The sequence below is a fragment of the Thalia democratica genome, chromosome 9, assembly GCF_965202585.1.
Source record: "Thalia democratica chromosome 9, ktThaDemo2.hap1.1, whole genome shotgun sequence".
In the NCBI taxonomy this organism is placed as follows: Eukaryota; Metazoa; Chordata; class Thaliacea; order Salpida; family Salpidae; genus Thalia; species Thalia democratica.
The window spans coordinates 31,965,025-31,975,829 of NC_139173.1; the positions used below are offsets into that span (position 1 = coordinate 31,965,025).

General features: G+C 26.5%; 2 protein-coding genes across 2 annotated transcripts; one reads left to right on the top strand and one right to left on the bottom strand.

Annotated features, from left to right (window-relative positions):
- Positions 1-219: 219 nt before the first annotated feature.
- On the bottom strand, positions 220-3,527 carry LOC145845203 (uncharacterized). Its single transcript, XM_082952626.1, has 7 exons — positions 3,470-3,527; positions 3,211-3,352; positions 2,463-2,584; positions 2,094-2,262; positions 1,411-1,547; positions 794-953; positions 220-511 (listed from the first exon to the last, which is right to left on the bottom strand). Exons 1-7 carry the CDS (start codon positions 3,525-3,527, stop codon positions 220-222), a joined length of 1,080 nt encoding a protein of 359 aa, XP_082808752.1.
- Positions 3,528-7,256: 3,729 nt separating this feature from the next.
- LOC145845204 (uncharacterized) lies at positions 7,257-9,147 on the top strand. Its single transcript, XM_082952627.1, has 5 exons — positions 7,257-7,314; positions 7,386-7,533; positions 8,275-8,408; positions 8,638-8,797; positions 9,012-9,147. The coding sequence occupies exons 1-5, from the start codon at positions 7,257-7,259 to the stop codon at positions 9,145-9,147; spliced, it is 636 nt and encodes a 211-aa protein (XP_082808753.1).
- The last annotated feature ends 1,658 nt before the right edge of the window (positions 9,148-10,805 follow it).

Below are 10,805 nucleotides of genomic sequence, written 5' to 3' on the forward strand. Positions count from 1 at the left end.
GAGAAATTATTAAAACTTGACGTAACATACTTACACTAAAAAAGTAAAAAAAAAAAACTTTTATGAACTAAAGTTTATTGTAGATCAATATAAAACAAAAGTTGTCAATAGCGTCTAAAAACTTTTAAAATGATTAATAATTGACGTTAAAATTTTATTTTACCATTCCAAAGCAAAAACACATTACACGTCTTTAAGAGAGCAAGTCAAAATAATCTGTTAATGTGTTAAATTAATCTCAAATTCAGAAAACTTAAACGGAGGAATGCGAGTGATTGGCGTGAACTTAGTGAACTTGGTGATGGGCGAAACTGTGAATATGGGGGACAATGTGAAGGGGTGGGGCTTCAGCTGGATGTATGGGGGAAGGGTGGGGTTGTAATCTTCGGGCAGGCAGAGGAACTTCACCTTGAAGTCCTTGCACTGGTTCCAGTACGAGTTTTCACTGTTGACGCACCGGAAACCGCTAGAGGCGCTCATGTGCACTTTGTTGCCCGACTCGGATGCGTGCCTTTGTTTTGTTAATATATAACTTTATCTATTTAAATAAAGTTTCAGAAAAACTTTAATGCCTTTTAGTCTACAATTTGTTGATTGTTTTTTAAATGTTCAGAACAGGGCTAATTTTATTTATTACAATTATGTTTTCATCAAAATTCTAATGCTTTTTGTTGGCCACAGTAATTTACTAGATCAGTCAAAGCTCTAAACAATAACTAACTTTGCAACAAACATTAAATAAGTATTTAGTTCTCAAGCATTTTTGAAATACAAAACAAATAAATTGATTCACCTTCCGTTAGCAAGCACGACATTAGTGGCGATCGGTACGCAATCCTTTATCGAATTTTCCTTCCCATCTTTCTTGAAACTTTGAATTGTTTCGTGGTCTTCCTTCATAGACGGTCTGTCCCTGTTTAGCCATGGCGTCCATTTGGCCACTGGACCTGGAGCTGTGAAGTAAATGAATTTAGAAAATGTACAATTGGAATATCGTAGGTTTGATTTTTATTAAAATTAAACTTTATGAAAAAAATAGTATATACTGTCTAAATTGTTTGTAAGCCTCTTATTAGGTATTATTTATATACTCAAAGTTTTAGCACGCCCTATATTACAAAATAATATTTCTTAAAAAGTTCACAAAACATAAGTGTTTATATGTTTCAAAACATATGTCTTGTGTAATATTTTTAAATGTAGGTTTTTTAAGTTTTTCAAACTAATGATAAAATATTATCAAAGCATTATCCTACTGCTTATAATAATTTTTTTATTATATGTTTTGATTTTTAGAAAACAAATAAAGCCTTGAAAGAATAAACTCATAATTTTTTTATCTAAACTTCTTTCGATTATTGGAACTAGATACAAGAAATGAGTAACTTTTGTAAATTTTTTTTTACTAACTTTTCTCTTCACAAAGGAAGCGAACAATGAAATCTTCACACCTTCTTCTTCTCATCCTCTGCTGCACTGAGTTGAGACACTGAAGACCGAAAGTAGGACTCACCACAACAAAGTTTCCCGATAACTTGTAACTTTTACTGTTATAAAATTACAAAAAACCTTTACTTTATGATCACTAGTAAAGTTAACATATTATTAGTTTTTTAAACAGTTTCAACAATTTTATTCTCGTGCGGTCAAATAACTTATTTTAATGTTTTCATACGTATCAAAAGATAAAAGAAGTATTTTAAGAAAACTTTTTAGTTATGTTTACATCAATAAAAGTTATTAATTATTAAAGTAAATTTTGAAAAAAATGTGTAATGTTTGTGTTTAAACAAAGTAAAAAAAATCAATATTTTAAGCTTGTTTTTTTAATCACTAAAACTATTGGATTAAAGTAAGTATAACAATATACTTGAAAACTACACTGATAATATAAACTATAAAAATCTAACTAGATTATTGTTTCAATCACAAATACCACCTAGTAGGTCATCAACAGGGTATTTTAAGTTATATTCTTGTAATAAATGACGGCAGCTGACACAAAGACTGTTTTAACTATAACAAATAACTTCTAAAAATAATTGCTTCCAATACTCAAACACTCCTGCTACCTTTTTAAACACAAAAACTACTTGAGGTACCAAACAAAATCAATTGGAACCAACAAATTTTTCTTCATTCTGGCGTCAATCTTCACAGGATTGCTGCAAACTTTGTACTTCTTCCTGATGTCTTTCAGAGTCTCCCAATCCCCTGTTCTCGACGGATCGTCTCTATCTATCCACTGGCTCCAAGAGAACTCTTTGAAATACTTAAATGTTTTTTTATGATATTTTTTTTACTTCTAAATATTCTTGTACTTTTTGTACGTAGTTTCGGCCATGTTTTTTCAATATTTAAAAAACAGTTTTGTTAAAGTTTTATACTCCTTAAAAAAATTTAATTACAAAAATTTTATACTTTTATTCTTTAGCTAGTTTTATTCAATATTTTTTACTGACTTGTATCGCACAGAAAGCGAACTTTGAAATCAGCGCACATTTTTCCCTTCTGATCTGAATTGCGGCATCGGAGCCCAAAAAGCGGTGACATCGATATCACGTTTCCCGATTCCGTGTAGTGTCTGATAAAATAGTAAGTTGTAGTGTGTTTATGAAAAAAAAACGTTTAATTCAAGAAACTTCTCTTTTAGGTATTATTAATTTAAACAGTTACTGTGGTATTCAAATTTTTTTTTTTTAATATACCTTTTTCATATGCAATTTAAAAGATTTTGTATAATTACAATATGATACATACAAAATCATACAATGACTTTAAAAATAATCGAATAAAAGTAAATATCGAGCACATTAAAGACACAATCTTCGTGGCTAAATACGTTTAATTTTTTTTTTATAAAAATGTTTATACTATGTCAAAATAATTGTGATAATTTTTAAAAAGTAAGTTTTTCTTTGAGTTACATATAACTGATCTTGTTAATGAAAATATTTTAACTTTTTTTTATTTAAACTTTTTTCAATAGGTTTCTTTTTCAAGTAATACAAAAAGGTAGTTTACAAATTACAAAAAAGTCACTAGATACTTTACAATTTTACTATTAAAAATTCATACTTGATATTCAACTGAAGTTTATTTTTAAGTTTTAAATATTTTTATTACTTAGAAAAAAATTTCAAGCCAATTAAAAGAGATAATTTTTTAGTAAACTTGGTAATATAATTTTTATCAAACAGTTCATTTTACCTTCCATTGACAAGCATAGCTTCAATAGCTGTTGGTCTCGAGCAAACTTTACCAACAAACTGCTTCTTTATATAGGACAGCATTTCATTGTCTTCGGTTCCCGATGGGTCGTCTCTGTCGAACCACTGTGTCCAGCTGTAATCTGATAATTTTATTTTGTTGAGATGGTAATTAAATTAATTTTAGTTAAAACAATATTGAGTTTTATTTTATTTTGAACAAAAGTTAGATTTGTTTTTAATGTTTTGAATAAACATACCTGCTGTGGTCACAGCGAAACAGCTGAACGCTAACAAAAATAACGAAATGTAACTCATTTGATTGATTTTGTTGTAATCTAAATGCTACATGAAAAAAGTTAATAATGAAAAAATCATGGAGAATATTCATAATGAAACATACTTTCCCTTTTTAAATTTAAGTTATTTCTAAAGTTATTTGATTTTTTAAGATTATAATATATATTTTAAAACGTCAAACGTGCTAATTTTTTCTTTGTAAAAAAATTTGGATGTATAGCAGTTTTTCTGCAGCAACTTAGCTTAGTAATTCGTTTCTGAGTTAAAACTATTTTAATACTATTTTTAGCTGGTATTGTTTATTTTAGAAGAACTGAATTTAGTTCAATGCTTTTAAAAAAATTAAAGATGGACTAAAAATTTTTAACATTTTCAATAACCCAACTAAAAAAACAATTATAAAGAACATTTATAAATTTTTTCATGTTACAGTTTTCATTCCTTTTAGGGACTTAAAAAACTTATGTAACCATAAAAAAAATATAGTGTAAGTCATTTAAAAATTTCTACTCTAAACTAAACCAGGTAAGTATCAAGTATTAAAATATGTGCATATTTAAAACTGTTTTTAAAAATTAAAAGTCTGCCTGCGTACTTATATTCGAACAGATATCAAGTTATATAATAAATATTATTAAAGAACTTTGTAGCTATTGAAGTTTTATTTAACATTAAGTTTATATTTTAAATACTTAAACATTTTTAAAACTTAAAAGGTTCCCTCTACTTTTAAAATAAAAAAAGTATTTTAGTTTTGTTATTATAAACCCTTATTGTAAACTTGTGAAAAAACACTTCTTTAAGTTAATTTTTGTAACTAAAAAAAATTGTCTGCAAATTTAACTTTTGAATCATTTTCGACTTTTAAGCAACTTATCTCGAAAAACATAATAAAATTGTATTTAACTAAATTTACAAACTGTCAGTTTATTTGTATACAGAAACATTTTTAACAGTAAAAAACAAAAACTAGTATCATTTGTGCAGTTTTTAAACCCTTTATTTTTCAAAAATTTGAAAGTTATTTCCGTAAGTTGATTTTTTTTACAAGCTTTAATAAGCTTGTAAGCTTAAATTGAGATGTATCAAAAAAAAAAAAAATTTATATAAAGACTTTTTGTATTAATAGAAAAATACTTTGTAAAATAAACATTTTGATTAGGTTTGAATTTAGTTTCAAAAACTTTACAAAGATATATATAGTTTATATTCTTCTGTAATAATAATTTTCAAAAAAAATTTCACATAAAAAATTACAACTAAGCTTAATTTGTTTACAAATTATCAAAAATTATTTAGGTTTTGATATAAAATCAAGAAGATAGTTTTTACCAGCTAAAGCTTTAAAAACTAATATTTATTAAATATCTAAAGCTGAACATTTATTTCATGGAGCAACTTAATTTCTATCTTTTCTAAATATAACTTTTAATTAGAAAACAAAGTCGAAACACAACTTTGTATAAAACAAATTCTACCTGACTTTCACTTTAATATAAAAACAATCAAAGTCTAATTTTTGTATAGAAACGAATGAAGTTTAGTGAGAAGTTAGTGGTTGTAACTAGTTCAAAACTGACTTTAATGTCCAATAAATATTAAGCGTTCTCTAAAGTTTGCCTCGAGTAAAATATTTGGAATTTTACATCAAGTACTTTTGTATAATTTAAAACCAAACTCAAAATGTTTGTATCAAACCAATTTATAACACGTTTAGAATTTATTATTAGTAATAAAGTGTTATGCATTTTACTTTCAAAACAATCATAAATAAAACAGATTTGCTTTTATACTTCCGGTTTAAAGTTCCAAAAAATAAATTATAACAACATTTGGACGAACTTTACATAGCTTAAAGAATACTATGTTAGGTAAAAATTATATTGTATATAATGGTTTATTAAGTTATTTATTTAATATGTAATGTTTTTTGTCTAATACAAACACTATTAAGTAACAATAAATAATAAAAAAGTTTAAGCATATACAAAACGCGTACTTTTAGCTTAAAATTTTATGAAGTCATGAAAAGTCTCATGTAAAAAGCATTTGAAAATATTAAAAAGTGTAAATAATTCTAAAAAACTCAACTGAAGTAGTTTGTATTTTAGATGAAATAACATTTCACTGTCGAATTTTATATATAACTTTCATTAATTTGATTGAAAATTAAGCTTTCGACAAAAACACATTTTTTTCAACTTAACAACTAGCTTTACGCATTTTTTTTATAAATTCTCCGTAAATTTTTTTCTCGAAATTCAGCACATTTTAAGAGATAACACAATCAAAATTAATAAGCTTTAAAATTTCTGCGAAAATAGGTTTAAAAACTTTTAACAATTGCAGAATGTTTGTTATCAATGTCGTTCAACTGCTGCAAATACACCACACAAGTTTGAGTTTGTTACTATATTAGACAAAAGTTCGAATTCCAAGTACCACACATCTCACTTGAGGCCACAACTTTTAAGGTTTGTTGCGGTAACGATTGAGATATATCGGGCACCAAAAACAAGTTAAACCTGGTTCTTGGTTACTTATTACGTCTTAAGTCAAAATAAGATTTATTTCATAGAATTGACCTTTATATTATTTTTTTATGTAAAAGTGATAAAAAAAAATTAGAAGAACTTTTTTATATAAAAGCCGTCTTTATTTTACCTTTTTATAGTAAAAGTTACATATGTAGAGAAGTCAAAAGCTATGACTAATTAAAAAAATAAGTGCATAGAACACAAGATAAACTTGTATTTATAAAGCTTTGTTAATTAAATAAAAATTTCTAGTAAATTATACTTAAAAAGGTTTTGGTTATTGAAATGTCTACTTTAAATACTTTTCTAGTTCTTCTGTAAATAAACTTATTTAAGTCATAAAATAATAGATACCAAGTGATAGCATAAAGTTATAGTTTAAAAACTATATGAGAAAATTAATGTTTTGTAAACTAGTTAAATAACATAACTGTGCATCTGAAATAAAATTTACTTTCAATAACTACAAGTTTCATAAAATAAAAAGTTAACATACGTAAAAAACAGTGTTTAACTTTTCAAAAAAAGAACTTAATTGTTTAGAAATTGCTAACGATAGTTATTACTTTAGTAAACAAATTTCAAATGTAAGTTAAAAAGTTTGTTGTGCACTATTACTTTTTGTACTCGACTTTTGTTTATTTCTTATAAAGCCTATGAATATATTTCTAACATAGTTTTGTAAATAATCGCTAAAATAAAATGTAAACTATTTAAGAAGAAAAAACTTTTGAAATATAATTTTTAAGTAAATACAATTTTTCAAGCTTTTTTTTTTCGTATATTGTAATAAAAAAGTAATATTAATTATTTTTTTATTAAACTTAGTTTATTATTTTGAAAATAAAATAAAAATACTTCTAAACTCCGAAGCAAATAGTATACGAACTTAAAAAGTATATATACTTACTATTATAATTACGGTATTATAAATAGTTTTTCTTATAGAATTAAAATAAGCTTTCTTTATATTTGGTATATAAATGTAAAAAATTCTACTTTAACTTATAAAAACTTTATGCAAAAATATTTCAGGTAACTTAATTTGGTCTCACTTACTTAATTGTGAAATTTAGAAATATTGTTTTATTATATAGCTAAACCACGAAGGCTTTTGCAAAGCTTTTATCATTATTTTCAATTTTTGAGCAAAAAAAAAAGATAAATTAATGTTCGACCTTTCATTTAGATTTTAAATAGAAGCTTTCAAATGAAATTTTGTTTGGCAATTCTTCTGGCCTTCGGCTATTTGAGCCTTACTACAGCAAGTAAGTTTATACAAAAAACAAAACATACCACAATTTAATCAAATTTGTTTACAAATGAACAAAAATTGTAGGTAATGGTTACACGTGGTCTCAATGGTTCGACAGAGACAATCCCACTTTTAAAGAGGACCACGAAACACTGGCTAACATAAGGAAGAAATGGCCGAAAAGGGTGTGCAAGAACCCGGTGGCTATTGAAGCAAGGCTTACTGATGGCAGGTATGCCAGTGTAGTTATTATATTTAAAATAATAAGGTGTAGAAAAAAAAACTTGACATTTTGACTCACCAAGGTTTGAGTATTTTTTTATTAGTAAAAATTACTCTTTAAGACAAAAGTACATTAGTTTAAAGCGGGAAGCTTGTTAAACGATTTCCACTTTAGTTTTTCGAAGGCGTCGTGAAACTAATGCATCGGTTAGAGTTTTTTATATTGCCGCTTTAAAACAGAAAAATAAAAGTTGAAGCAAAATAGTTTAGCGGCAACATTTTAAAAAGGTCTGTTAAACATTTTTTGTTTTCATAACAGTAATTATGTACTATTTTCGCGAAGAATAAAAAGCTAAGCACCTTTTAAACTAGTTACAAATTTTTAAACAAAATGAATTTCCCTATAAATTTTAAAAACAAAAAGGCTAAATTGAGTAAAAAAGACTATAAATATTGTTATTAATAATTTACTTCTCAATCACAAACTATTTACAAATTTCACTTTTTTAAACAAGCATTAACTATAAAATCTTATAAAGCTGTAAACTTTTAATATTCTGAATATAATTAATTTTGTTATGATCAACTAATTTAACCCTTGTTAAAAGCTTTACCTCAAATCAAATTTGATAGTCAGAAAGCTTATTTTAATTTAATTAAATTAAAATTACGCAAATGTAGGTTATAAAGGCGCATATTTAAAAACTTCAAGTTACATAACTGCCCTCACAAGTATAAAAAAAATTTACAGATTTATCACCCAATCTCGTAATAAGTTGTTTGTCTTTTCCGCTTCCGTAGGACTCAGATGCAGGAATGTAGATCAGCCAGGAAAGAAGAAGGTAAAATGCAAGGATTTCAAGGTTCGCTGGTTGTGCAAAACAGGTAAGTAATAAAGTAAATACAAAAACTGAAAAAAAGTCTCTCGCAAAGAATGAATAAGCTTCTAAAAAACATAACAGTTTTATTCATTAAATAATTCCATTAAAAATGTCTAAGCTTAAACTGTAAATTGAGCTTTATGGATTGAAGTACAACTTAAAGTAGAGCTGAAAAAAAAGGTTCTTTATAAGACAAGTATTTGAAAATTTTATTTGAAAGATTATTCGAACAGATCCTAATGCCCCGGACGCAAAATGGACGAGCTGGCTAAACAGGGACAAGCCCACCTTCAAGGCGGACTACGAAATGTTCCAGGCGTTCAAGGACGATGGCGAAGAAGAGGTCAGTGACTGCGTGCCCATCGCCACAAACGTCTTGCTCGCTAACGGAACGTAAGAAACATATGTTTTGTATTTTTTATGTACTCGATAAATTAAAAAACATAACTTTAGGCTTTTTTTTAAATCCAAGTATATTGGTTTTACTATTAAGTTGTTTAATAATATTTGCAGCACAAAGTGCATTAAGAGTTTGCTGAAAACCCAAGTAAACTTTTGAATCAAATAAAACCAACACTTTTTAAAACAAAAACTTAAAACATTCCAGCCACATATCTGAGTCGGGCAACAAAGTGCACATGAGCGCCTCCGGCGGATTCCGATGCGTCAACAGTGAAAATGACGGCAAGTGTTTGGATTACCAGGTTCAGTTCCTCTGCCTCCCAGATCCAAGCATACCTTAAAAACCGATTATTAGCCTGCCTGACCCGAACATACCTTAGTGATCCGATATACATACTAAGAACGATTTTCTGAAATAAAAAATACCTTTTTTTTGTTTCATAAAATCTTTACAAAAAAAATGCTTGATTTCAGTTTTAATTAACAAACAAATTTACTTATTAAGTTTTGTAATTAAAAAAACAAATGTTGGTCTTTTTTTTATCGTTCTGACAAAAATAAAAATTAACTAATTAAAGTTTTGTTTTGTTTATTAGTCTTAATGTGTAACTTTAGATCTTTAAGTTTGCTCCAAAGATAAGCCTTTTGCCACTAATTAATAGTATAAAAATATAACTTTGATGTGTTATGTTTTTAGTGCTAAAATATTAAAAACTAACTTTTTGAATTAGATTTAACAAAACTTGAAAAAACTGTATATGGCAAATCAACAGCTAGAAGTTTAGTTGAATATCGGCATATCGTATTGCATATATTTTAGTTAATTACTTACGTCATAATTAATTTTAAGTAAATGTATTAATATTTAGATAAGAAAATAGGGTTTTAGATGCATATATATATATAAAATATTGAACAATGTGATTACTGTTTTTGTTAAACTTGTTATTTTACCAGCTTTAAATTTTTTAAATGAGAAACTTTTAAAACATCTTAAAAAAACTAATGTTTGAAAAAAACGTTTAAGTCTTACTGAAATAACTTAAGCATTGAAAAGTTTATTAATATAGTAAATTTCTAAGTAGTAATATTTTTCAATTTTAATATTATCAACGTCAAAATGTGACCTAAACTTCTTTTGGCGTAAAATATTACCAAGAACCAAGTTTAACTTATTTTTGATGCCCGATATGTCTCAACCAAGCCTCTAAGGTTGGCCTCAAGTCAAATGTGTGGTACCTAAACTGGGTGCTTTTGTTTGTTATAATAACAAGCTTGAACGTTTTAGTTATATTTTAATCAAATAAGTGACAAATATAGTCATAAGTTATGCAATCTATTTTCGTAGAAGCTTAAACGCTGTTCAGTTTTAATTTTATCTTCTACTTAACTGTGCCGAACTTAAGGAAGAATGCTTACCGCTAATTTATTAATAAACTAACGAAAGCTATCAGTAAGGTTAAATAACATGTATTTTTATCGAGCGCTTAAACTTTATTCAAATACATGAAATGTAGTTGTAAAACTCGACAGTAAAATTTAGTATTATCTAAGATATAATCTACTTAAACTAAGTTTTTATGAGTTGTTTAAACTTTGTAAAAACTTTTAATGCTTTTAGAATGACTTTTTCATGACTTAAGTTAAAATTTTAGAACTAAAAGAATGCGCTTTTTACATATTTAAGGTTATAAGTATATAGTAAGTTTACTTTTTAACTTATGAATTAAACGTACAAAGTTTAAAAGCCTGAGAAGTATTAAAGTTCTTGCATATTTTTCTTCGCTTTTTAAACTTTTTTGCTCAAAACTTGGTGACTCCATTCTTAGCACATTTGTGACAAGTTTTATAAATGTAATTTTTGTCAAAATTACCAAAAAACTTTTGGAACAATCGGTCAAGTCTGTGGAAAGCAACAAACATAACTTTTTTTTCAAGTTTACAAGTTTAACTAAAGTAACTTACTTTTAAAATATGTTGGAAAAATGCACTGACCATT

Bases quoted from the DNA above. Each gene is read 5' to 3' on its own strand.
- LOC145845203 (XM_082952626.1), bottom strand. From the start codon at position 3,527: ATGAGTTACATTTCGTTATTTTTGTTAGCGTTCAGCTGTTTCGCTGTG. The intron at 3,353-3,469 runs GTATGTTTATTC...TAAAATTATCAG, and splicing joins TTTCGCTGTGACCACAGCAG to ATTACAGCTGGACACAGTGG. The intron at 1,548-2,093 runs GTAGTTTTTGTG...ATTTTATAACAG, and splicing joins GATTTTGTTTGGTACCTCAA to TAAAAGTTACAAGTTATCGG.
- LOC145845204 (XM_082952627.1), top strand. From the start codon at position 7,257: ATGAAATTTTGTTTGGCAATTCTTCTGGCCTTCGGCTATTTGAGCCTT. The intron at 7,534-8,274 runs GTATGCCAGTGT...AAAAATTTACAG, and splicing joins GCAAGGCTTACTGATGGCAG to ATTTATCACCCAATCTCGTA. The intron at 8,409-8,637 runs GTAAGTAATAAA...TTATTCGAACAG, and splicing joins TCGCTGGTTGTGCAAAACAG to ATCCTAATGCCCCGGACGCA.